Here is a 27,532-nt window from a genome sequence, read left to right on the forward strand (position 1 = left end):
AATAAAGCAAATGGCTATTTATAGCCTACAATGATAAAACCTAGGAAACTCTAGAATTACTAAACTAGCCTACGAGAATATTTATTCTCATAGAAATAGGATAAATCTAAAAAAAAACTAATTATCCTAATAACTTAAATACCAAAACTAATAAATATCAAAAATTTAGTCAAATCTTGGAATATATGAGACTGCCAAAATAGTCCCGCATCAACTGGACCGACCTGAAACCGACTTCCACCACTGGCTCATCCGCACGCTACCACCAATGTAACTCCTGACAGTTCCAATAGCGAGCCTTCATTCTTTGTTCAGCTCATCGTGACTCGTCACGCTGCTCTACCTTACACGACGGATTTAGTTAAAGCTTGAAGATGAAAAGAAGAGGGAGAAAAGAAGACTTGTTTAGTGAATATTCAAATAGTTCAATTACATACTAAAAAGGGGGAGAGGGGGATGCTAGTGCCAAGGAGCTCGCCACTGTCAAGTATATTTGATTCATCTCACATCTACAACCCCAGTGCCCTTAAAGCTCAGCAAAGATCGCTTCGAGAATGAAAATGGTAAATGACGCTTGCCCAAGGTGCTCCAAACTGGTGCCAAAACACAACGAGGCTTATGTCTCCGCTCGACTGTTTTCTCATGAAATTCATAAGCCAGCAACTGCCTCATCAGTGCCGCTTATCCATGCTAAATCTCATCAGCGCCACTCTTCCCTCGCCCTACCATGCACACGGGGCCACGGATAGCGTACTAAAAGGATAAGATTTATCTTTCTTCCCTTGATTTTTGACTTATTTCATTGCTTGCGTCACACATTAACAAATACATGCATATCGTAGTTCTTTAGATTCAATAAACGATATTCATCATATGCTTCTCGTTTCCCTTATCTTACTTTAGTGCATTTCTCACTTGATAAGTCGTTATAAATCGCGTGATACCATGGATCCGTTAAGTTTACCAAGCTGTCAATCAGCAAATTCTTGTGTCTTTCAATATGTTATTTATGGACATGTTTAAACTTCATCTATGAATGATCGAGTCACGATCTCTCTTTAACACTAAGAGCATAAGCTTAATCTCAAATATTTGCAATAAAGTCAATACTTGAATGACAGGGGAAAGTTAAAATACCTTATAATAATGAGCATGAGCATAACTGTATATGTTTAGTGAAAACCATGTTTGAATCATGAAGCATGGGCCTGCTTAACTAGATATAACTATTGTTTGTGAATAAAGCATCTGCTTTGTGAAACTGATGACTAAATTCGCTCGAGTAACATCTGCCAAACCTATCTTCCTTAAATTAAACAAGCCAGCCTCATTTATTTAGTGATTGATAAAGCATGACTCAGTATTATCAACGTTGAATGCTAACTTTGCAAGACTGAACGCATAAATCTGTTGAGTATCTTATAGCGCTTCTCATAAGCATAATCACCATTTGATGATCCTGTTTAGTAAACAAGAAAATTGGCCTATTAGCATGATTGTTTTCTCAAAATTCCTGAATATGAAAAATGCATGAAGTACCAATCATAAAGTGCGTGCCACATAGTTATTTGAATTCTCATCATCTATTTTGGTTTATCCTCTTGATAGAAATAGCGCCTCGCAATTGCTGAAAACTTCCTGGTACCCCTGTAAATCGATGGCACCACCAGCGCTCCTGATTTCACCATGACTACCAGCTCGGTTCAGAAACAAAGAAGATCCAAAGTTCCAAAATTCTATTTGAAGGAGACTTGGTATGAACGATTGAGAAGATTGTTGACTATCAGCGCTTAGAGAGAGCATAATAGCAACACAACTGGACTACACCTGCCATCACACAATGTACATCCTGATGTTACATTGCAGCTAACCTGACCACTGTTGCTGCCACTGCTTTGAAGCCTACTACTCTTTACTTCTTCAAAACCTGTTGAGATTATTAGTCCCACATTGTTGGGCAATCTAAGATCTTGCAGTTTATAATCTCTTAGGGCCTCTCCACTAATTGCCAACTGGTTTTGAGTTGGATGCCCGTATTCTAACATGGTATCAGAGCAGGCTATTTGCGACGAGTCATTGACCGCGCCTTTACTCCGCGTCACCCGATTTAATTGTCCACGTGTTAGACCCAACGAGGCTACACGTGAGGGGGCGTGTTGAGATTATTACCCACATTGTTGGGCAATCTAAGATCCTGCGGTTTATAATCTCTTAAGACCTCTCCACTCATTGCCAATTGGTTTTGAGTTGGATGCCCGTATTCTAACAAAGTAATGTGCTTATGAATGCTGATACTCCTACATTATCAAGTATTTGTGCTATGATTCAAAGAGAAGAAACTCGCAAGAAATCAATGAGTATTGACTCCAAAAATGTTTTTGAGAAAGGAGAAACAAGTGCTCTTCTTGTGGAGAAAGAAGACAAGCGACGGTTTTCGGGTACGGACAGAGGTAAGCAAGTTTATAAAAACAAAAAGATCCCGCGGTTGGGCAATCTAAGATCCTGCGATTTATAATCTCTTAGGACCTCTCCATTCGTTGCCAATTTATTTTGAGTTGGATGCCCGTATTCTAACAAAACATCTAGTTGCCTCCTCGGGATGTTGGGACAGTGAGGATACTCAGCTCAGAATAGCCTCGAAAATTCCTTATAATCAGCCAAAAGCGTCAGAAGCAAATTTCCATCGAGAAGCTCGAATGTCGATCACCACCTCATCACCATCCGGAATGGATATTGAACACGAGCTGAAGCACCTAGACTATTTGAAGGATAAGTATTACTTTATATTTATTTGTATCTCCAGCCCATCCTGTTAATTAAGTTATCTGTGACTGAGAACTCATGAAATTTCTTCGATATGCATGTGTGAATTTCATAATCTTTGCGAGTATCATGGTGCAAAGTCTTGAGGCAGATAATTCTACCGTCTCGGTCAAGGCGCTTCTCTAGACGGATCAGTTCCAAAGCGTCTGTTGCGGGCTATCGCTTTGAAGCTACAATCCCCAAGATGCAACAAGTGGAATGAAAAGCTGTTGCGTCGCTCGGCTGCACCAAGTATTATCCCTCCACTGTTATCTGGCTCCAAGAGAAGAAAGTGCTTCACCAGCTCTTCCAGAAGCGGCTGCTACAACTCGTCTCTTGTTCTCAAAATCTTCTCGTCAAATACCATAGAAACGGTACCCCCCTTTTATCTCTCTATCAAAATATAGCTTCGATCCGGCATAACTTAGGTTTGTATTAGCTTTGCTCAATAAATAGCAACTGGGAATCCTTGGAATCCAAATTCCAGGATTTTTGTTTTTCTCTCCTAGTACAGAGCCTTTGCATCCGCTGATTTCTTGCTCTACCACTCGCCACTAATGATATAATGTATCACATGATTACTGCCCTCTTTATCTTTAATGTATCCTAACATTATAACATGATTATCGCCCGCCTGACCTCTGATTACGTTCCCGCCATGAAGCATGAGCATGAATGCTATGGAACATATGCAGGGCATCTCATATAGCTAGTACATTTAAAAACATGTTATCTTTCATTGCTTGGCTTTGGCATGATATCTCCAACATGAATCACACTTATGGGCTAGATATATTAGAATTTCGATCTTCCATTTGTCTAAGTATACATTGCCGCTTGCATGAAGTTTATTCGCTGTCAGTTGGCACAAAAGTCCGCAATGCATATGCAGCTTGTTTGCTTGAATTTACTCTCTTTTCCATTATCGGATAGTAGTTATCTTGTATTATACACTGCTTGAATGATGCTTGCTAGAACAGAAGGATTTTGCTCACCTGCGCGGCTATGCTTATCCATGTTTGCTTAGAAAATATTAGAATCAGATATGTGACCCAATGTAATCTAGTCTTTATGATTCCCTCCCATGGATGATTTGTTTCTTGAATGGATAAATGAATAAGTTATCTTTAAGTAGAATTTTGATAAACCATAGAAACGGTACACCTAGTCACCTAGTCACATATATAAATTTGCCATTTTACCCATTTCACCTAGTCACATATATAAATTTGCCATTTTACCCATTTCACAAATCTCACCCAGCATCGGCTCACACAAGCTAGGGTATACATGTCTAACATTAGATGTTTCCGCACTTTATTTCTCAATATCGCTCTATTAATTAAGCGAGAGCCAAGAGCATGCCACTGGCAGAGTATGATTGCATTGTCTCACAATTACATTTTTGCTAAACATGCAAGACGCAATTGCTTTATTAAGTGTATGATTGCATTATGAGTATATGTACCTATCTCATGTACTTAGTACATTAAGAAGCGCCCAAGATAGCGCCATTATGCATTTTGATATTTGAGTTTCAGGAAACGCGCATATGTCATCCAACCGCAATAAAATTTTCCGAAATTTTCAACTGTCAAAATTCACAAGTAATCTGTACAGACCAAACAAGAATTATATGAATACTCTTTACGTCTTAGATTCACATATAGAAATACCGTCTTACTAAATTCGCTAAGTATACATAGAATGTCCAAAGTCATCTTATATTGAACTTTAGAAATTTAAATATGATAAATGAATTGAGAATAGCCATGATTACAGTTGAGAAATGAGAAATGCGAAATGAGAAAAGGTGGCCTCGAATGCACCACGAGAAATGAAAAAGGCTACGAGTACAGCCCATGAAATGAATAATAGCTCCAAGTAGCTAGGTTCCGTGCATGACTTAATGAAGTGCACCAATAGTCCAAGAAAGGGCTAGGCTCCGTGCGTGGCTTTAACTGAAGCGCACCAATAGTCCAAGAAAGGGATAGGCTCCGTGCGTGGCTTACTGAAGCGCACCAATAGTCCAAAAAAGGGCTAGGCTCCGTGCGTGGCTTTAACTGAAGCGCACCCATAGTCCAAGAAAGGGCTAGGCTCCGTGCGTGGCTTTAACTGAAGCGCACCAATAGTCCAAGAAATGACTAGGCTCTGTGCGTGGCTTACTGAAGTGCACCAATAGTCCAAGAAAGGGCTAGGCTCCGGAAAAGGCTATGAGTACAACCCATAAAATGAAAATTAGCCCCGAGTATGGCTGGAACGAATAAAAGCTCCGAGTATGGCTAAATTAAATGAAAGCCCCGATCAATCCCCGAGTATGATAAATGAATAAAGCCCCGAGTATGACTAGGTTGTGAGTACGACCGATAAAATGAAAATAGCGAGCAATGAGATAAGATGGCTCTTGAATTATGGCCTTGAATGCACCATGAACTGAAAATAGCCACGAGTAAAAAAAAAGAAAAAAATTGCATGTATGGCTACTTTTCATTCAACACATTTCTAAGTACATTGAGTGAAAAAATTCTCAATGCGCCTTTGACAACTTCAAATACATCATATGCGGCCCTCAAAAGAAGCTAAGGCGGAGCTTAAATGGACATACACATATGCTAGTTCACGCTTATAATAATCTACCTTATCTCGATCATTGATATCCGTGTGCAAATATTATTTCTCTCGCCTGATAAGAGAGCATGTCAAGCGTTTAAACATTCGCACAAATATTCATACCCTGCGAATACAACACTTGACTTGTTGAGAATGAATCCTCATATCCTACGAAGCAGATACATCTGGACATAATTGCTCCAAGAAGCCCTCCCTGTGATTGTACATCTTCACTTGCAACTTGATGTTCTCTCTTCATCCGGCTTTATGGTCAATGAAATGCACCCCCGAGTATGGCAAGACTTTATGCAAAGCGACTGACGCGCTTTCGCCTACTAAGCAGACAATTGCAAGTGTCATTTCACGCTTATGATCACCCATCTTTATCGACATCGTCAAATGATTCCAATAATAGTACACAGATGACAATCCTCTCAACTAACGGGCGAGCATACTGAGCGTATATTATTAAACGCCGGATTGAACGACTGTGTCGGCCTACATATGCTCGAATGGTGAAAATATGTAAGTAGTTGTCGCTCACAATGTAGATAAAAGCAGAGGAGAAGGTAGTACACCGCTCCTGTGAGTTTCTACCTCAAGCCGATCGACATTTATCAGTCGGGAATATCAAAGTATATTTTCACTATCAAAATGATCACATGTGACGCGAAATACGTTCATTAAATGATTGAGGTGCTTCACCTCCAAAATACTAATAACTTTTATTCTACACTTAAACAAAAGTAGAAACCATATGCTTTGGAGGCGCGCAGGTTGCACTCATCCGCCCTCCAACTTGAACACTTATTTTAGAAGGCGCGCAGGCTGCACTCGTCCCCTCTCCATTTGAACACTTACTCTCAAAGTCTATCGGTTATATGAGCGATAACTAATCACAAACATGCCTATTATGCGAACAACCTTTCCATTTTCATGAGACCACGGAGCACTTACATTTACGCGCACCTACTCTTTGTAAGAATATATGTCCGCTTGAGCTAGCCGGTCGATATGTAACCACTTGGATGTTGTAACTAAAACCACTCCGTGTAAGCCGCCTTGTCATACATCGTGACGCTCATATATACTCGCGCCTCATGTGAAATAGTCGTATATGCAAGTGCGTAAAGCATAATCTACCCGCCATGACTCAGAATCTGTTCGTTTGGGCACCCGAAGACTACATTATAAAATGTCAATACCTTCTCTATCGCCCGCACCTTTATCACATATTATGCTAATAATACCTTCCGCCTACTAGGATGCAAATGAGAAACCTATTACTGACATACAATAACCCTATCGGATTATTATTGGAACACGACAAACATTGATTTGAATAATAGTCCTGGGGACTCGGAATCGTGGATATAAACTATTTATCGTATTTTACCAACTTGCATAGAGGATGCCAACTGCTTCAGCGCGGAAGGACGCCTCATCTTCTTTGATCCGGAAAAGGGAGGCAAACTCCAATAACCTTCTGATGAGGTTTGTCATCAGGAAGGAGCCCCCAACTCCTCTTTATCCTCCCTTTCCTCCGGAGCCTCGACTTTAACTTTGTCTAAAAGTTGGAAGTTTTCCGACTTATCCTTGGATAAAACCAAATGATCTCGAAGATCCCTATCACTCTTATTCATAGCTTTGAAGATATAAGACTCAGAATAGCATGTGTTTCCATGGATGGGCAAACCATTAAGCGCAATTACGTCTTCCAGCACTGAAGTCGCCTCCCCCCAAGAAAATAAAACATGTAAGGATCAATCATCCAACGAGTAAATAAACGCACCAAACTGTCATGATCTCAGCGGAAAGTTCTATACCGAGCGGATGCTAGGCGTCATGTATGCCCCAATAGAGGATCATTTCCCCCATGATCGGGGTTGGAGTATATGTAATCCACCCAAGATTTTTCCAAGCGGGTAGAGATTCAGCGGACGAGCAAAGTGCGATTTTCGAAAAAACATAGTTTCTCTGTGAGCTGCTAGGCGAGATACCTCATCTAAGGCGGTCATCGGGGACACATCCGCCTGAGGACAGATAAACCAACCATCAGATGAGGATGGAGGGAACACGTGAGGGTTTAACATGCGCGGATGTGTTTGTCTGAAAATTACATCAGTTGCATCCGCTAATTGACGAATCAACATGTGATTGTGGACCTGGCCTACGACCAGCCAACAGTCAGGGGACTAATGTTGATACATGAAAATAATTATCCTTAGAAAAGGAGTCCCCTTAACCTATTAGAGATTCCTTTTAGGATAGAGAGACTTGGGGACTAGACCTAACCCACAAGGTTGGCATAACTCTAGCCCATAAAAGTGGGACTTGGTCCAAGGAAGAAAGAAAGCCTCTTAGGGTTTACTAATAACTTAAAGGAAAGGAAATTGTAGTTTGTAATATATTGATATTATGAGTGCTTCTTCATAAGAGGAGGAGAAGGAGAGATTATTATAAAGAGGAAATAAAGGATATTTAGAGGGGGATTCTTAACTCATCCATTCTCTCTATTCACCTCTAAGGGGGGTGGGCTTGCTGTGGCTTGGACTTGCTTCTCCTTCCCACTTTTACCCTATCAACACAAATCTAGAGTCATCCTCTAAAACTAGGTTTCCTCGGAGAAACATAATTAGGTACTTTGAAGAATTCACTTAGGATTCGTGAATCCCGGTCGGATTACCCGAGTTCATGTGTCCAGATATTGTTCTTATTGATCTTTGAAGTTTTCATAATCTTGGATCAGGAACAAGATAGATAGAAATCACAAAGCTCTCTTCGTCTCAGACTCTATGATTCCTCAAGATATATTGAAAACACAGGGGGTACCAAATACACCACCAAATTTTTCTTTTTGATATGAGTATGAACTTATGCAATACTTTTAACAATCGAAAGATGCAAAAAAAAAAAACACACACAAGAATTTTGTTAACGAGGAAACCGCAACTGCAGAAAACCCCTGGGATCTCGTCCTAATTTGAACTCCAAACTGTATTAAGCCGCTACAGACAATGGCTTACTATTAAACTTCATACTGGAATGTAGTTGAGATTAAATCCACCCTCCACGCGATTCAGTTACAGTCGCGCTCCTTGAGTCTTTCGAACCTCGCAGGGATCTACGCAATTGATTCCCTTAGCTGACGTCCTTTAAAGTCTAAGAATTTCTTCAGCCGAAGTGAAGATTTTTGATATGAATCTTCCTCTAACAGATAATCCTATTTGATTTTTGTTTATATCAAAGATCAAAATGAGCAAATCTGTTTGTAATAGACAAAGCTAGCAAACCTCACAATCCGGAATACTTACACTCACTTAGATGAGAAGCATGGATCTTTTACCACTCTCAAGAACAATCTTTGAAAGATGAATAAAGACCAGTCTTCGTATATATATTTTTTGAGGAATCACAAAGTCTGAGACGAAAAGAACTTTTCTATTACTATATATCTTGCCTGAAAGAGATTACAAAAACCTTGATAACCGAAAAGCAAGGTCAAGATACACAAACTATCAAGGTAAAGATAGTCGAACATGGCTTCACGAATCCCCAAAGCGAAGTCTTTCAGTCATAGACTTAATTATGTTCTCAAAAGAAACCTAGGTTAATAAATGAAGACTCTATAGTCAACTAGGAAACAAAGTGTGAAGTATGGATTTTCCCAGTTGAAAGAGCATCTCTATTTATAGTTTTCCAAGACCAGGGGTTGCTTGGAATTCAAGCTAATATAACTTGACAATCAAGGAAACTTTTTTCTCGGAAAATACAATAAAAGAATATACATTATGGTTTGGATACAGAACCGCGTACAATGACTGTTTGGTTTGGCAAGTTTGAAAAAGAACTAAAAGCAATTTTATGTTCATTGAAACACCTAAGAGTCTAATCATGATGCACACACATAAGTTTTTAAGTGATCAATGAATTCTTACAAGTGTTTAAGATAGTTTTAGAAATGCTAAAAATATTCTAAAAAATAAGTTCTTGAACATCTGCTATAAACTGTTGGGACAGTCGGTAGAACGGTTCATAAACCGTAAGGCTTGTTCATGAGTCAGAGTGCTACGTTTCGTAAACCAGGTTCGCCAACCCTACAAGACTATCGAACTCATTTTACTGCGGTTCGTGAACCGGGTTTGCCATCTGCTATCCTATTATTACAACTTCAAATTCAGTTCACCATGGTTCTTGAACCAGGTTCATGAGTTGTACCCAACTGAACTTACAGTTTGCGAACTGGTTTGCCAACCTTTCCTGTAATTCCGAAACTCAGATATCGATGGTTTGCAAATTGGTTCCCTAACCTACCTTGAGCAAAAATATCAGACGTTATGAATTTGTCTCTTATCATATTTGAGACATTCCCAAGTGATAAAATCATTTTCATGGGAAATTTTCAATTAATTCACAAATAATAAATTGCTTAGAACTAATATGTTAAGGACCACTGAATATCTTTGCTAAAATCATATTTCGAGACTTTTAACAAGACAAGTTTGACTCGTAACTTCTTCTTTGTAAATCTATTAGAAGTCATACGATATAATCTCAACAGATATAATGTTAAGATAATGAGTAAAATAGAATGGTTCAGTTTTCACATACCTGATACAGAAGTTCTCCAAATGTCTTCGTCGATCTTCAGTTTTCGAGGGTGATCTCTGATGCTCAACTACAAATCTTAACCTAGAAATCAAGATATAGTTTTGATCATCTAATATTGACAACAAGCTTGAGATATCAAAACTTGTGGGTTCAACTGAGCATTTCTCTAATATATATATATATATATATATAACATCTTGTTTGATGTGTTTGGATTGTTCTTGAGAGGTGGTTAGTAATCCAGGATTCTCAACTAACTGAATGTAATTGTTGAGGATTTGTGGGGTTTGCTAGACTTTGTCTACTCAAATATGCAATTATTACTCATTTGATCCACTAACAAACAAAAGTACTTGAGGCTATATGACATAATTTCATGCCATTCCTTTGCAAGTGTCTAGTTTGATCATCATAGACTGAGTATCTACATACAAAATCGAACTAGTATCAAAAAAGAGATTCCAATTGAAAAACAAGATTTCCAACATAGAACATCAACAAAAATTACAAAATCAAAAGGATGACTTAAAATTTTGATTCGACTAAGATTATATTAATAAAGTTGAGAAACCAGATCTAAAACGAAATAAAAAAAAAAGAGATTCATAAAATCGCAAAGAAACGGTCAAACTTCAAAACCTAGAGAGAACCATCTCATGAAATCGAAGTTCTTCTGCTAAAAAAGTTTCCCATTTTAGCTACTCCGTGCCGAGAATTAGTTGTTTATAAAAATCGAACATATACGAAAGAAGAATATACGCAAAAAGGTTATTTCGGAAATTAAGAAAAATATGAAAAACCATTATTTTAAAAGATGGGAATGTGAGACTATTTTTTTTAACGGAAAATGAATGCGCGAATGAAGTTTTATACTGGTGGGTCTCACGATGAAAAAAAACTGATAATCGGAGCTGACAGTAGTTCACTAGAAGAAAACTGGAAAATGGGCATGACTGTAATTTTCACTTGCCGGAACCTTTTGTCCAAATTAAAAGGATATGGTCCAGATCCTAGTTAGTAATTCGATAAATAATACGCGAACATATAGGGCGCGCGAATTATACGTGCACGACTCAGATCCCAAACCATACACGTATATTATATTTACCTTGCGCCGAAATGAATGGTTGACGGAATAGTGGAACGAATTTATGTTCCGTCAAAATGAGCAATACACGTGGTCACGTACCTATGTACTAACTAGGGACTCCATGCATATCAGCCCAATACATCCCAACGAGCTGGATAATACCCGAATTTATCTATTTCTATCCGGATGAAAAACGGCAAAACTAGGGTTTCGTGATTATAAGAACCCCTTTGCTTACAGAAAGGCTGCCGTTGTTTCTTAGAGAGAGGCTGCCGTTTTTTTTTCTTGGTTCCAGCAGATTAGTTGTTTTCTCATTCAACTCACGAGGTAATATCAATCTATAGCTGAACTCTATTTTTTTTTATCTGATTAGTCATATGAATCTTATTGTGTCTGTGTTTTTCTTATGTTTTCAAAGTAATCTGTGTAAAACTTGTTTTTGAAAGCATTTAGATGTAATCTCTTTATCTGGTAGTGACTGAAATGTACTCCTGAAAACAATTTTAAGAATGTAATCAAGGCTTGAATCTCAGAAGGGCTAGTTTTCACATAACCATACTGTGGTTTGGAGAAAGATAAACAAACTAGCCTGAGAATTGGTTCTCTTTTGTGCCATAGGCCTTTGGTACAGGAGCATTTTTAGTTACTTATTGGATTTGGATGTTACATCATATGTTTTCTATTTGATTCAACAAAAAAAAAATCAGCTGATAAGAAATTTTAATTTGTAGATTTATTCACTTCTATTTTGCTAAGAATGTCTAATTTGATGTGAACCGTGTGTCAATATTCGTTGGGGAATGTGAACATTAAGTTGTAGTAGCAATAGTTGTCAAAAAGAATAATGTGATTTCTGATTGTTAGAATGCGGTGGTACTGGATTTGATTATCTGCCCTTGTTGTTTGCTTCTGGAATCGATGTGTTTTTGGTGGAACTGGTTATGTGTTTTCTTCGTACCCGTCTTTGATCTGACTATGATCCAATTATTTCATTTTTATTACACTATATGTAAATGATCTTAATACTCAGTTTGGTTCTGAATAATGTGTTTTGTCGAACTAATCACATGTTAGTTTGTAACTTAAATTGAAGCTGGTTAGTGAAGGATGTTTTGATTCTAATTTTTGAATACCGAGTTTTGTCAAATTGATCACATGTTAGTTTGTAACCTTAAATTGAAGCTGTTTAGTGAAGTATGTTAACTGAACTGCATTTGATTTGAACTGTTTATCAATTCTTGTTGGACAATTCTTGTTGGACAATGTAAAACCATGTTGTAGTAGTTTGGATCAAAAAGAATAATGCGATTAATGATTGCTGATATATGAGGTGTAATATTGGTTTCATCTGCCTTGCATTATGCTTCGCAACTACTTGTATGTTAACTGAACTATATTTGATTTGAACTGTTTATCAATTCTTGCTGGACGATGTTTGGATTAAAAAGAACAATGTGATATATGATTGGTGACATATGAGGCGTAATATTGATTTCATCTGCCTTTGCATTATGTTTTGCAACTACTTGTGTGTTCTAATATTTTTTTCTATTCTTTGTTGTTTGCAATTTGCTATGATGATGATGTTTCTTATTTCTTGGTTAAGCACATTTGCATATAGTTTAAGAAACAAGATCCCTGTGTTAAAATAAACATGCTCTGCAGATGTCTCACCGAAAGTTTGAGCACCCAAGACATGGTTCGTTGGGATTTCTTCCTAGGAAAAGGGCTGCGCGCCACAGAGGAAAAGGTTTTTGTTTTCCCTAATCTTTATTTTTTTCTGTGTGTTCTTGAAATCGAATAGAGTAGCTTGTCAACCTTGCAATTTCATTTAGTTCCATGCTTGTTAATGCTTTGATGCATTTGTTCTTGCAATGATTCGTTATTTTTGTTGCCATGAGAGTTTTAATAAGAGCTTTAAGAAACAATGTAGTGGCAACCCTATGCTTAGCTGTGTTCACTACTTGCGTTGTTGCTATTCCTCACAGTTTGATGATGTTTGTGCAGTGAAGTCCTTCCCCAAGGATGATCCATCAAAGCCATGTAGATTGACTGCATTTCTAGGATACAAGGCTGGGATGACTCACATTGTTCGAGAGGTTGAAAAACCTGGATCAAGTAAGATTTTCTTTTTTCATTTTATAATAACAACTCAGTGTTTCATATTTAAGTTGAAGTCGGTTGTGTTCACCTAGTTGTTTTATTTTTACAGAACTGCATAAGAAGGAGACATGTGAAGCAGTGACAATCATAGAAACACCACCTATGGTTGTAGTTGGAGTTGTTGGATATATTAAAACACCCCGTGGCTTGCGTTCACTTGGGACTGTTTGGGCTCAGCATCTTAACGAGGAAGTGAAGAGGCGATTTTACAAGAATTTTGCCAAGTCCAAGAAGAAGGCATTTGTCAAGTACTCCAAGAAATATGAAACTGAGGAAGGGAAGAAGGATATCCAGTCTCAATTGGAAAAACTGAAGAAGTACTGTACTGTGATTCGTGTCTTGGCACATACCCAGGTATTTTTTCGTATAAAGCTGTACATTCCAGTCATTTGATTATAACAATTGCACCCGTTACCAATTCGGGAAGATGTAACCATTTAATCAGAATTCAAATTGGCTTGTTGACTTTGTTAGATTTTTACTGAGCCTGGATTTATCTGTTTGTAGATCCGAAAGATGAAGGGGTTGAAGCAAAAGAAAGCCCATCTGATGGAGATCCAAGTAAATGGTGGAGATATTGCTCAAAAGGTTGACTTTGCTTACGGCTTTTTCGAGAAACAGGTTCCTGTCGATGCCATATTTCAGAAGGATGAGATGATTGATATAATTGGTGTGACAAAGGGTAAGGGTTATGAAGGTGTGGTTACTCGATGGGGTGTTACTCGTCTTCCTCGTAAGACTCACAGAGGTTTGCGTAAGGTTGCTTGTATTGGTGCTTGGCATCCTGCTAGGGTTTCCTACACAGTTGCTAGGGCTGGTCAAAACGGATACCACCACCGGACTGAGATGAACAAAAAGATTTACAGGCTTGGGAAGGTTGGCCAGGAGTCTCACACAGCACTCACTGAGTTTGATAGGTGAAGTGACATCTCTTTGATCTAGTTTCTGTTTTCTAGTTCGGTTTATTTTTGGTGGTTGATTCACCCTTTGTTGCTGACCTTCCTAAATTTTTCTCGCTAATCAGGACTGAAAAGGATATTACTCCCATGGGTGGTTTCCCTCACTATGGTATCGTGAATTTAGACTATTTGCTGATTAAAGGTTGCTGTGTTGGGCCAAAGAAGCGCGTTGTCACACTAAGACAATCACTTCTGAAGCAGACATCCAGGCTTGCAATGGAAGAGATTAAGCTCAAGTTCATTGACACTTCCTCTAAGTTCGGCCATGGTCGTTTCCAGACTACAGACGAAAAGAACAAGTACTTTGGACGTGCCAAGGCATAGGTGTTATAATTCATGGGGAATTTTTCTCTCTTTTCTCTTTGAGTTTAGTTTTGGATTAGCTGAATTAGTTTTGAATATAGCATGGACCTATTTATACATTGTTGTCTGTAAACTTTAGATACCATCCAGATGTTGGGCTTCTGTTGATTCATCCCTACAATGCGTGAGACTATCATTTAATCTGTTCTCGGCTAATTCTGTTGAGGATGATCTCATGGTTTTCTCCTTATTGCTCTTAATTTCCATTTTTCACCTTTACAGGTTAAGAAAAACGTAGGACTATCAGTAGTCATCTGCTCATTTTCGCAACAAAAATGGGGTTGTAGCTTTAGAAACTTAAATGGTCATTCCGAGATGTACTCCGACTGGGACTCAAAGAAATATCCCATAGATGGATACATCTACTGGAACTCTAAACTTGAACACCATTGGATCTCTAGTAAGTAAATTTGTTATGTTGAATAAAATGCTGCAGTTCACGTTTGTGCAAGGTTAAAAGCCTTCGAGCATATCAAGCCAATTCTACTGCAAAGTCTAATCTGGACTCATCTCACTCTCAACTAAATGCATCTTGCCTAAAGGCAGGCAGGCAGGGTGGAAATAGATTTGTTATCCAGGCTCTATATAGCGCTTAAAGAATGAAATGAACTAGTTAATCCCACATCGTTTTGAAAATAGAGAAGATGAGGAGAACAAGCCTATAAGAGAAGCTTGAAATGCAGCTTGAAATCATACTTACCTGGATGTGGTCAATGGCTGATCATGAAGTGTCATGGCCTAGGTTAGTGGCTTCCATTGCACTTTGGAAGGGCGCTCGCCTAAGATCTCCCCACTGAGGTTAGTGGCTTCAAGGTGATGGAATTTTTTTTCAATCTCCCAGTACATCCTAAGATCCAAATATGCTGTGATGGTGCTTCCAAAGGAAATCCTGGTGTAGCAGGTTATGGATTTGTAGCAAGAATTGATGGAAATCCTGGTGTAGCAGGTTATGGATTTGTAGCAAGAATTGATGGAGGGTTTTTTTTGTTATAGCACTGGCAGGTGGTATTGGCATTGCCACTAATTTCCTTACAGAAATAATGGCAATAATCTGTGCTGTTGAATGGGCTGTGAACAATCATCATCTGGAGGTACTCTTTAAATCTGATTCAAAAGCTACAATTTTTGCTTTCCAGAGTAATAAACTGCCGTTGTTTGTAATGGTATGTGATAAGCTGCAGAGTATAGAATTTGATCACAACTTTAGGGGAATACATTTCACTGCAGACAAATTGGCAAAAGAGGGCAGTGGCATGGTTAATGGTAGTGTGAAAACATACACAGATAGTAGTTCATTCTCTTTAGAATCTCCATATCAGACCTACTATAGGTTCTGTTAATTTTTGTATTTTTCCCTTTTAGGCCTTAAATGGCTCTTTTTGTATTGTTTTTGTGTTGATCATTGTTAATAAAATGTTTACATTGATTGAGCAAAAAAATAAAATAAATTATAGAACCTGGCAAGGAGATCTTACTCAGAGCTTCACACCCAGGAGCCAGGTCTCCTAACCTATAAACAGATCCTACTTGCCAGGCATACAACATGTACAACTAAATGAACGGGTTTACCTCAGGTAAACATCTTACTCTGCTACTTCAAAAATCTAGAATTCAAAACCAGTCTCTCCCTCCCTCTTTATGATGATTGTCAATGGCAGGGTACTCCCAACTATAGCTACCTCGACTAAAAAAAACAGTACCGTAATCCCGACTACCAAATGCTATCCTTTGACACAACCTAATCTCAGCAGAATACTGTCTTGAATCAAACACTTCACTTTCTCCTGGCCTCATTCCATAATTATATCTGAGTCATCATCTATACTGAACTCATGCATGTTTAAAAAGTTTCATGCTGAGCCAATGGAAATACACAGCCACCACGAGAACAGGAAGAGTCAACGGCACCAGGAAACAGTAGTACCTATTTATGGAAAATCCAGACATGGAAAAATGTAAGGAACTCAAGTATGTAACAAGTGCAAGCAAGAAATGGTATATTTAGCTTGACACAAAGAGAAAACTTGAAAAAGAAACTTGTGATAATTGTATCAATCGACTCTTCTTTAATGATGAAGTGATCATGGATTCGTCCATTAGTTCTTTTTCAAGTTTTAGATCAGTAAACACTATACAACAACAGCTAAAATCAACCATTTGTCTTTTCTGTAAGAATTATACCAGTCTCTAATAGAGCTTAACCTTTCCAGTGAAATGATTGCGTTACGAAAGCATAAAACCCCTAGATAAATATGTTAAGACCAAGTGTGTCAATCTGCTTGGGATCTAGTAGAAAATGATATTCTTGATAGACACAACTCTAACTCGACTCACCAGAACTACACTCGATAATTATAAAAATATTAAATATATGAACTAAGGAACTTTCGCTGACAAGACAAAATTAGCTCAGAAGGAAACAAACTAAGCCTTTCGTATTGCTCCATAATGAGCAAGACGTGTGCATCACATACACAGGAATACCATGCCCACAGTGTTATGTTTTGGTACTGAGATTGTACCAGATTCCTGGACATATCTCACAGCAATGACACATCTCAATTGCTCAAATTTTCAGTAAATGTAGAATGCTAGTGAAAAACTCCTGCATTCCTTTCATTAGAGATATACTTCAATAATGGCACTAAAATATCACAAATGGAATAAATAAAAGGTCACCTGTCATTCTGAACAGCTGATACTATTTGATTGCTAGATGGTGGAAGAAGCTTGGAAATTATCGCCGAAAAGAGAAACAACAAAAAGGAAATGGAGCCGCATAAAAGAAACAAGTATCCCCCAAACACAGTTGCCTCTGCATCAATAGGTTCTGATGTGGTCGAAACGTTCACCATCTCAGATTACTGTTTTCGGTGCTGGAAAGAAAGAGTCACTCAGTTCTCACCCAAAGCAACATTCAATATTAGATTGCAGAAAAAGTACAATGGCATCATGTTTCATTGGGTAGTTACGAAGACAGGGGTACAGAGATTTCCGGCACAACAAACACAATTTCAGATTTGAAATATTCTGCTGTTTCAGGTAGAATATCTAATAATATTCACAAATTAAATTACCACCAAAACCTATCTATTATAACAAGTTTCCTTTGAGCCTTCTGGTGTTCTATGAAGATCCATTAGAAAGATACCTAGAGTGTCCAACTCCAAAGTGTTTGAGAAAGAGGAAGCCAGTAACATGCAAGGTTCATGATCTTGTTTAAACATTTGCATAAATTGGAGTCTCAGACATCCAAGGAAGGAATAAAGCAGCATAAGCTCTCAAGCCCGGCAAAAGAGAAAGCTCTTAGGAGGCAACTGCGAATATTCTTGAGAAACAAGCCTTTGGATTATCATCTTGGTAGTACCCACATCAAAGCTATGAAAAATGAACAGGCAATTAATCGCTATTGATTACTCAAAATGAGGTGCCTAAAAAGGATAATGTGATGTTAACCAATATTTCCAACCAAACAGTTATCTTAACTGACCTCAAACAGACAACATGCGGGCAGTTCTGATTTGCACAATAAACCAGATTCTCAATTTGCACAATAAACCAGAAAATACAATGCTCCGGGGATATAAAGATTAAAAGTCCATTAAAAGGAATTTCATATGCATACCAAGTCATAATAGAAGCCAAACACAGTTGATACCAATTGATAAATCAACTAGTTTGTACTGTGAGCATCATTCGTATACACAAGTGGAAGGATAGAGCCTTCACCCTCAACAAACCCAATATATGCAATCTCAAAAAACAACAATAGGAACCACTTATGTATCAAATTTAAAAATAAGTTCATACCAGTGTTTTAAGTTGCAATGGAATCATAGTTGATGGCCATACATCCGAAGAAGAAAAAAATCTTATGACAGTGTTTAATACTACCACCAAGAGTCATTATCCTAAGCAGCATAGACTAAGTTCAGTCACTTTAGTGCCCTATAGTAAATTCAAAAATTTAACCCCCCCATATACCCATAAATGTATAAGATTAAACCACAACTTTGTCATTAGGATAAGCACAGCTAAAGCATCATTTACGCATCTTATCACAAAACATAAACAAGACATTATTAAGTTCCAACGAGCCTACAACAATATTAAAGCCTAAACCTTCAAACACATCTTTCTTAAAGCATTTGTTTATTCACTCATTCTTGGTTATATCACCAAACCCTCCCTCAACCACTTTTATTCCTATCTGTTTCTCTCTTTCTTCCTCCATCACCACTGCTCTTCCTCTCCTCCTGAAGAACACCCCTCCTCTCCTCCACAGATGACCGTCGGCGCTCCATCACCACCGCTGCTCTTCTCTCAATCCCTCCTCTTCATCATCTTCTCTCAATCTCTCGCTTTAAACCTGATGGAGCACCAACAGTCATCTGTGGAGGAGAGGAGGGGTGTTTTTCAGGAGGAGAGGAAGAGCAGTGGTGATGGAGGAAGAAAGAGAGAAACAGATAGGAATAAGAGTGGTTGAGGGAGGGTTTGGTGATACAACCAAGAATGAGTGAATAAACAAATGCTTTAATCCCTCTTTATTTAGGCATTACCTTATAAGATCAGCATGACTGACACACCACAGTTTTGATCTATCTATTGTTGTAACTAGTCAGAAATCTCGCGTGGAAAGCGCAACTCATCGCACCTCCAAAAATGCTGATTTTGCACAAATACAGATGTTAATCATCCTGTGTTTACAACAATAGAGGTTTTCAAAAAAAGAAGATGTATAGTATTACAAGGTTTTGCATGGTTTAATGATCAACAAGTAACAGAAAAAAATACACAGCTGACAAAGTGAAAAGATGGATGAATTTGAAATTTATTATAAACTTATTGCTTTGAGCCTTCTATGAAGATCCATTAGAAAGGTATTAAAAATGCAATTCCAAAGTCCGAAGTGTTTGAGAAAGATGAAGCCAGTAATATGCAAGGCTTGTGATCTTGTTTAAACATTTGCATAAATTGGAGTCTCAGACATCCAAGGAAGGAATAAAACAGCATAAGCTCTCAAGCCCGGCGAAAGGCGGAAGCTCTTAGGCAGCAACTGCGAATGTTCTTGAGAAACAAGTTATCACCATGTACTATATAAGATGGTATCTATAACAACAACATTAATGCCTAAACCTTCAAACAATGTTAATGCACTCCCTTATAAGATTAGCATGACTAACAGAAAACAGTGTGATCTATCTATTGTTGTGACTAGTCAGAAATCTCGTGTGGAAAGCGCAGCTCATTGCACCTCGAAAGATGCTGCTTTTGCACAAATTCAGATGTTCATCATCCATATTGTCTACAACAGTAATATGATAGTCTTGTGTACCTTAAATGATCAATGGAGATTCTCAAACAAAGAAGACGGACACACCTCTAGTTACTAAAGTAAATATAACACATAGTATTACAAGGTTTTCCATCGTTTAACTATCAACAAGTAACACAAAAATACACAGCTGACAAAGTGAGCGCTGAGCAGATGGATGAATTTGAATTATTTTATGGACCCATTCATTCCTGAGGCACAAAAATCAAGCCAAAGGAAGAGATAATTAGTCCAAAAACAAAATCAAAGTTTTGACATACTGATTTCATCACATTGTAAATTTGCTGCTAACAATTTCCATAACAAACAAAGAAACACCTATACTGATCTCTCTGGACTCTGGTATAACCCTAGATTTAATTCTCGATTACTCAGAAGCAATGCAATAAATGAAAAACTAGGGGTAATAAATTGCAAACAAACAATGAACTCTCAGGTATAACCCTAGATTTAATTCTCGATTACTTTTGGAAAAAAATTTTAGAAGTAATGATATAAAAGAAAAATTAGGGGTTACAAAAACAGTACCGATCTACTGCGCAAAAAGCATCAGATGAAGTTGAAAGATTGAAGATTCCGTCAATTAATAATAACAGCTTGCGAGTGTGAATGTGAATGGCGGAAGTAACGAGAGTCACAAACGCACTGCGAGAGAGAAAAATCGGAGTAGATGGTAGTTGTGGCGGCGGCGTGACATTTTCTTTAAATCGAGAGAGCCCAACTATACTTTGTAACTTTATATTGGGCTTGGGCAATGCCCTATTGGCTCTCCCATTTTATTCATCTTACACATTGTCACAAACTTAGAACGATTTTTTTGGGACCATGGTTTTTTTAGGGACCATGGTTTTATTTTGGGTAAAGACATTAAAAGTAAATCTAGGTCACTTCTTATCTGGATATTTATATTAATACCTAAATTACCTTCTGATTAATTTTGGGTGATGATTAGTTAGTGTTAATAATAGTTAGTGTAATGATTAGTGAGATGATTAAGTTAAAGATAATTAGTGAGATTAAAAAATCAGATGGTTTTTTTTAAAGAAGTAGAATTATTGAGAGAGTAAAGTTAGAGAAGATGAAGAAGGAAAACATGAAAAACGATGGATTTTACCAACCACAACCGGAGGAAGGGTATTTGGGTACCCAGGTGTGCTTCAAACTTAGATAATGTTGGTTGAATTGCTCCAAACTTTCAAAAAAAATGAAATTTTTTATGTAGATTTGGGTCAGTTCGGTTACCATATGTAAAGAACATGTAACCGAACACACCTGAAAGTGTAGTTCGGTTACGTTTTCCAAACACGCAGGTTACCGAACTCGCTCGTTAATGGAGGTTTTGGTCGTACAGTGTAATGTTCGGTTACCTAGGATAAAATGGTAGGTAACTTTGAACTTAACAATTTATTTGTGTAAATCTTGTGTGTTCGGTTAGTTCGCAAACTTCAACGCAACCAAGTTCCCAACCGAACTGCAGGTTAAAAGTAACCTAGTGTTAGAAGTTCGGTTGGTTCGCAAACTTCAACATATTTTGCGAATCAACCGAACTGGGCTTATATATGCATATATGCAATTAGGCAAACGTTCGGTTAGTACGAAATTTATTTCTTGGCGAATTAGGTAGAGTTCGGTTACGAAGTTTCAAAGGTAGAGTTCGGTTACAAAGAAAACTTAACATTTTTGCGAACGAACCGAACTTGTGGACTTCTCATTATTTTCGTAAACTAAAGTTCGGTGATATCCTTATTTTGTGAAGGAACCGAACTTATGGACTTCTGTTGTTCTAATACAAGGAGTTCGGTTAAAAGTATTTTTTGCGAATCAACCAAACTCTATTGGCTAAGTTCGGTTACTTTGTAGTTTTAAAATTTTTTGCGAAAAAACCGAACTCTATTGGCTAAGTTCGGTTATTTTGGAACTCAAGATAGTGGCACAACAACACAGTTCGGTTGGACTGGATTTGTTTTTTTTCGGTTTTAAGGGTGGAGTTCGGTAACTTTGTAGTTTTAAAATTTTTTGCGAAACAACCGAACAGAGAGTTCGGTGACTTAGTTTTAAATCCAATAGAACCGAACTGTTCTTCGTGTTCTACATTTTCAAGAAGTTCGGTTAGTAAACTAGGGTTTTTTGGAAAATCGGCCTAACCGAACATGGCTCTGTAACTCCTACTAAAACCCTATTTTGATGATTTCTATTCGATTGAAGCAATCAAAATCAAATTAAAGTGAAGGGTTTGTTGAAAAATACCTCCGGAGTGGTCCCATGGCAAAATCAGGCTGCGGCTGGCGTCTTTTATACTCGATAAAATTATCATGTAACAGAACTTAATTGTGATTGCATTGATGTTGTTACATTTCTTAAATAGGCGGTGGTGGTGGTGGTGGGAGGAGGTGGTGGTGGTAATCGGTGGTTGGTGGTGGTGATAATCGGAGGTGGTGGTGGTAATCGGCGGTGGCGGTGGGAGGAGGTGGTGGTGATATATATATAGGTAGTTATTAGGTTGGTTTTAAATTAAATTAGGTTAAGGGTAGGTTAGTCATTTCAACGTTTTAGGACACCCCTTATCACTATAGGGAAGGTGGCCTAATAAAACCATGGTCCCCTCAAAAAAACCATGGTCCCTAAAAAATCATTCCAAATTTAATCGCCTAAAATTTCCATGGGATATGCCCGATGTTAATACCCAAATTTCAGTTTAGGTCCTACCCTTCCTAGTTGCCTTACATGACTTCATTGTACCAATTGTGATAAGAGAGAGAGTCCCCTTTCCATTGTAGCTTATCCTTTCTTTTATAGGCTTTCCCAAAAGCCCCTCATTTTGTGACATCTAGTCATGTGTCATAATATTTCTTAATTACTTTTAACGCCACTCCTTAAGCTAACCCCTTTCTTCTTTGTTAATTCCTTCTTAATCCTTCAATCCTTTTGGGCCTTTTCCACCTAGACTTGGGCTTAGTCCCCAAGTCTCCACGCCTTGACCCAAGTTTGTTACCACTCTTAAGGGCACCCTTAACCCGTTAAGGGGGATATTTTTTCATGTATCAACATTAGTCAAAAGATTCTTTCCAGTACTTTTCCCTTTTTCGGAGCGGTTCGTGTCCCTCTTTTAAACTTCCGATCGTGGGTGGCGTTCCAACTCCTCATCGTGTAAAACTTCCTTTCCAACTTCCTGACGGTTACTACTTTTCACTTACTCATAACTGCCACGTCTAACTCCTGAATTACCCTATATATAGAGCTCTGTTAAATTTTCTTTTCTAAGCTTTCACTTTCAACTCCCTTTTTTTACACGCCCACGCATTCATCATGTCTAGTAGTTCTTCTAGTAGCTTGTCTTCTGACGAAAGCAGCGATTCTGAGCAGCCAGGCAATGTAGACCCTGAAGAAGCGGAGGTACCCAGCCAGACGGAGCTCATCCTTCCTCCTCCAGCCGATGGTAGGCTGTATACACTCGCTGAGTTTATGAGCGGTCCTGTCTTAAAGAGCGCGTCGAGGGCACAGGAATATCGCGGAGGCAAGCGCGCCTTTCCTTTGAAGGACATACTGACCTCTCGCCTCCTAAATCCTCCTGTATTACCTTATCCCGCCGCTCCTGGGTGGCTTATGCGGCCCAAATCAGAAAGAATGAACACCTTCACATTCAAAGCTATCCCACGCATGGCTATCCATCGTGGCGATTATAACCTTCCCTCTATCGATATCAGATCCAAGGCGAAGACCCACCTAGTATGGCCGCATTGGGAATCCCGCATTCGCTCTAACCCTGAGCATGTTGCGGCGCTTCGGATGGAGGGTATTGAGGAAGCTATACGCTCATCCCTCAAGAGAGAGGTCCATAGGTGTCTTCGTGATATAACACGGCTCTTTTGTCTTTGGGCTCCCGTGCATACTTTTTTCACAGAATGGGGGGAAGCTACCATCGTGCTTGAAGACGTAGTCGCCCTTACCGGGTTACCCATCCATAGCAGCCATTCATATGAAGAGGCATCCGTTTTTTCAGCGTTGAATAACAAGGACAAGGAGTTATGCGCTTATTTGTTGAAGTGCAAGGATGATTCTCGTCGTGAATTAGTTCGGAAAGTCCAAGTTCCCCAGACAGGAGCAGAAGATGTAGAAGCCCAAGGTGAGGAGGTGATTCGGTTGTCTGCCAAGAGAGGGAAGGCCCCGATGGTAGAGAAGAAAAAGAAATCCCCGCCTAAGCGCCCATCCGGCGATCGATTATTGTCCATCTCCTTCCGTGCTTTTGAAGCGATTCGGTTCGTCAGAGCCGCCAGAGACTGACCCTGAATGGGAAGTTAAGGTTAATCGTCGCGCGTCTTTTTCTCTTTGGCTGAAGTATTGGGATCCTCAAGTAATCGATAAGCAGGCATTTCCCAACAAGCGCCAAGAGACGAATCCCCGAGCGGAGCGTGCTGCTTCCATCCTGTTTTGGTTATGTCACGACGTGTTCGAGTACAGTCCCCAAGATACTATTAAGGGAGAGCTTATGTCAATTAATGGCGGTGTTGCTATCCCGTGGGGTTTCCTTTCCGCTTGCGCCAATGTTTTTAGGAGGCTTATACCACCACCTTGATCTGTTCTGCCGAGACCTTCGGACGGTGGGTTCGTCTCATAAGATCGAGACCTACATTCCCGCTTCTTTTTTGCAGGCGTGGTATTGGGAGCATGTTCCTCCATGCGCGCCGGAACCAAATGAGCTCGCCGTTCTTCGTGAAGAGGATGTCGAGCAGGCTGATGGCTCGGTAGAGAGGCTCCATGCCGCCTATAGTTACCCGCGGATGGCCCTTTGGCATTCAAAAGGTAAAGTCCCGAAGGCCGACTTGGGCAGGCATCTGGACGTGGCTAAGGATTTTGAACCATGCCCTTATCAAGATGACCGCTCTGGTCCAGCGCATTATGATTTCCTCGCCCCCTTTGAAATAGAATTGAATTCTTCAACGCTTTTGTCGGAGGCAGATTTCGACTCAGTCATGGCTGTGTTGCCTGGTTATCTCCCGGGTTTTCATGCGGGTAAGTTCATCGCTGTGTCATACAACCCTGATCGTGCGACTAGGCAGGTGGGGTTTGACCAAGGGGTTCCTCACAGGTTCCCTCCTCCGAATAACTCCAGCGCGAGTGTCATCACCGCCAGCTTCAACCGCTATGTCTTTAAAGAAGCGATTCGCTTGTCAGACCGTGGGATTAATTTTTTATTTAGGCAGCCCATACCCGCGCGCCCATCTACAGTCACAGAGAGGCCCCACGAGTATCATGATTTTTTAAGGCGTCTTGCATTGAACTTCCTTTTACGTGAATCATCTCCTCCTCGTGAATGAACCGTTCAGGAGCTTCGAGAGCTTCATGCGTCTGGGAGGATTAAGCTCAATGATATTGTGGCTGCAGAGCATTTCCTTGTTCCTGCTAACAAAGGTCGTTCAGACCCTGTGGTAACCTATTGGGCCCCGCCAGGAGATCATGAGCATGTAAATCCGATGAAAGAATCGCTTTCCGATCGCAAGCCCACACTCCTGAACGTGAGAGCCTCAACTAGTCCTTTAACGCCTCAGGTATTTTGCTCTTGTTACGAGTTACTTGATTCCTTAGTTTTTTTTTCTTATTTCCAAGGGTTGGTGGGTGAGGCGGGCATTTGATAAACGCGCCTATTCCCCCTTTCTTATTACTTCAAAGGGTTGGTGGGTGGGGCGGGCGTTTGTTAAACGCGCCTATTCCCCTTTTTTTTTTGCTTGTTTCCAAAGGGTTGGCGGGTGGGGCGGGCGTTGGTTGAACGCGCATATCCCCCCATAACTCGTTTTCGTTCCTTATTTTTCCAATCACTTAGGAGTCTCTGCAATTCTGGGGCCTTCTGTCGATCGACCGGGCGCCTTTGGCTAACATGATACCTTTGTAAAGTTTGTCAGTCGATCAGGCGCCTTTGGCTAACCTGAGACCTTTTGTCAGTCGATCAGGCGCCTTTGGCTGACCTGAGACCTTTCGTAAAGTTTGTCGGTCGATCAAGCGCCTTTGGATAACTTGGGACCTTTTGTCAGTCAATCAGGCGCCTTTGACTGACCCGAGACCTTTCGTAAAGTTTGTCAGTCGATCAGGTGACCTTGGCTGACCTGAGACCTTTCGTAAAGTTTGTCAGTCGATCAGGCGTCTTTTGCTAACCTGAGACCTTTCATAAAGTTTGTCAGTCGATCATGCGCCTTTGGTTAACCTGAGACCTTTTGTCAGTCAATCAGGCGCTTTTGGCTGACCTGAGACCTTTCGTAAAGTTTGTCAGTCGATCAGGCACCCTTGGCTAACCTGAGACCTTTTGAAGTGTTTACTCACTGATTCAAAAACATCTGTTATTAATCCGCTTCCTTTTTCCGGAATAAAACTGACTACGGATTGTACGCTCGTTATCGGATTTTCTCTTCTAGGCTAATGGTGCGGGAATGGGTCGTGCACGATTGTTTGTCTTGGCCTATCGAGCTCTCCTGCTGCCCGTTTCTGCTCAAATATACTTCGGATGACGAAGCACTCCTCGGTTAGGTGTCCCAATCTTCGGTGATAATGGCAGTAGTTAGTTGAACCCTTGTCCATTTTGTTGATGTCTACCGTGGCTGGGGGTAATTGAATTTCATCCTCAGCGATCCATTGGTTTAAGAGCTTGATTATTTGGTCTTTACTGCATGGGAGGGGAGGTGGCTCATAATCTCGCATTTATCTTCCTCCTCTTCCTTGATTTCTGCCATATCCTTGTGGGCGATTCCAACTTTCTTCCTTAGCACTAGATTTCCCGTAGGATGAAGTTCTTGAAACGACACTTATAGTAGTACGCCAGTTGGAATCTACGGGCACATCTTTTATGCAGTCGGCGATCCTATCAGCTGCTTCTTCTAGTTCTACAAAGGTATGGAACTTGAAGTTGATCAAATTTCCCTTGAAAGACGGATTCATCCCTCGTACGCAAATTTCTACAAGCGTCCCCTCATTGATGTCTTCATGGCAATCCAGGGTTAAGCTTCTAAATCGCGAGATGTATTTTCCTATGTCTTCTCCAATTTGCTGCCTACTCTTACTTAAATCTATTGCAGTGATTTTCCTTTTAGCCGAATAAAATTTTTCTAGGAAGAGTTTAGACATGGTCTTCCAAGAGTCAACTCTTTCTTCTTTCAGGTTATCATACCAAGAGAATGTCGTGCCCGTAAGTGACTTTTGGAATTCTTTCAAACACAATTTTTCATCATTGGCCATATCATTCATAACTGACAAGAATCGGCTGAGATGTTCCCGCGCATTTCCTTGCCCTTCATATGTTTTGAATTTTGGGGAAATGTAGTTTTCTGGATACGAGTAAGCCTGGATGTGTGCAGGGTATGGGCTACTCACGCGGCAGAGGTCATCTTGCTTTACCACGTGGTAGTTCTGCTCCAAATATTCGGCAATCATATCTTCCGACATTACTGCTGCTCTGTTGGCCTGGTGTTCCTCTCTTCTCGCCTCTTCTGGGGCACTTTGTCCTGCTTCAACCGCATGGGATATCCAATTTTCCAATTCTTGTCTCCTCCGAGCGCGCTGCTTCAGTTCTGCTTGCATGTTCTGGAATTCAGGTGATGCTGACTCCTTTGGTTG

At 39.6% G+C, this 27,532-nt stretch overlaps 1 protein-coding gene, 1 long non-coding RNA gene, 2 other non-coding genes and 2 pseudogenes across 10 annotated transcripts; 2 read left to right on the forward strand and 4 right to left on the reverse strand.

Moving 5' to 3' along the window:
- Window positions 1-11,294: 11,294 nt before the first annotated feature.
- Window positions 11,295-14,763, forward strand: LOC113334204 (60S ribosomal protein L3-2-like). The gene is made up of 6 exons (XM_026580547.1): window positions 11,295-11,440; window positions 12,779-12,863; window positions 13,121-13,231; window positions 13,326-13,630; window positions 13,784-14,193; window positions 14,301-14,763. The coding sequence occupies exons 2-6, from the start codon at window positions 12,779-12,781 to the stop codon at window positions 14,557-14,559; spliced, it is 1,170 nt and encodes a 389-aa protein (XP_026436332.1). The 5' UTR covers window positions 11,295-11,440; the 3' UTR covers window positions 14,560-14,763.
- A 527-nt stretch (window positions 14,764-15,290) lies between these two features.
- LOC113334286 lies at window positions 15,291-15,436 on the forward strand (annotated as a pseudogene).
- A 462-nt stretch (window positions 15,437-15,898) lies between these two features.
- On the reverse strand, window positions 15,899-20,611 carry LOC113334181. 7 transcript variants are annotated; one of them, XR_003352597.1, is made up of 7 exons: window positions 20,462-20,611; window positions 19,979-20,124; window positions 19,158-19,263; window positions 18,089-18,989; window positions 17,750-17,976; window positions 17,278-17,474; window positions 15,899-16,522 (listed from the first exon to the last, which is right to left on the reverse strand). It is a non-coding gene; the product is annotated as an uncharacterized LOC113334181 (long non-coding RNA). The 7 variants fall into 7 exon arrangements; XR_003352598.1 differs by lacking the exon at window positions 18,089-18,989; XR_003352592.1 differs by having other exon boundaries at window positions 17,750-18,989.
- Window positions 17,839-17,956, reverse strand: LOC113334277. Its single transcript, XR_003352698.1, has one exon. It is a non-coding gene; the product is annotated as a small nucleolar RNA SNORD14 (small nucleolar RNA).
- LOC113334276 lies at window positions 19,577-19,693 on the reverse strand (annotated as a pseudogene).
- Window positions 20,017-20,133, reverse strand: LOC113334284. The gene has a single exon (XR_003352701.1). It is a non-coding gene; the product is annotated as a small nucleolar RNA snoR99 (small nucleolar RNA).
- Window positions 20,612-27,532: the final 6,921 nt, after the last annotated feature.

Source organism: Papaver somniferum, unplaced genomic scaffold, assembly GCF_003573695.1.
Source record: "Papaver somniferum cultivar HN1 unplaced genomic scaffold, ASM357369v1 unplaced-scaffold_135, whole genome shotgun sequence".
Taxonomy (NCBI): Eukaryota; Viridiplantae; Streptophyta; class Magnoliopsida; order Ranunculales; family Papaveraceae; genus Papaver; species Papaver somniferum.

Coding starts and splice junctions, on each gene's coding strand:
- LOC113334204 (XM_026580547.1), top strand. CDS start 12,779: ATGTCTCACCGAAAGTTTGAGCACCCAAGACATGGTTCGTTGGGATTT. Junction 12,864..13,120: donor TGCGCGCCACAGAGGAAAAG/GTTTTTGTTTTC, acceptor ATGTTTGTGCAG/TGAAGTCCTTCCCCAAGGAT. Junction 14,194..14,300: donor GCACTCACTGAGTTTGATAG/GTGAAGTGACAT, acceptor CTCGCTAATCAG/GACTGAAAAGGATATTACTC.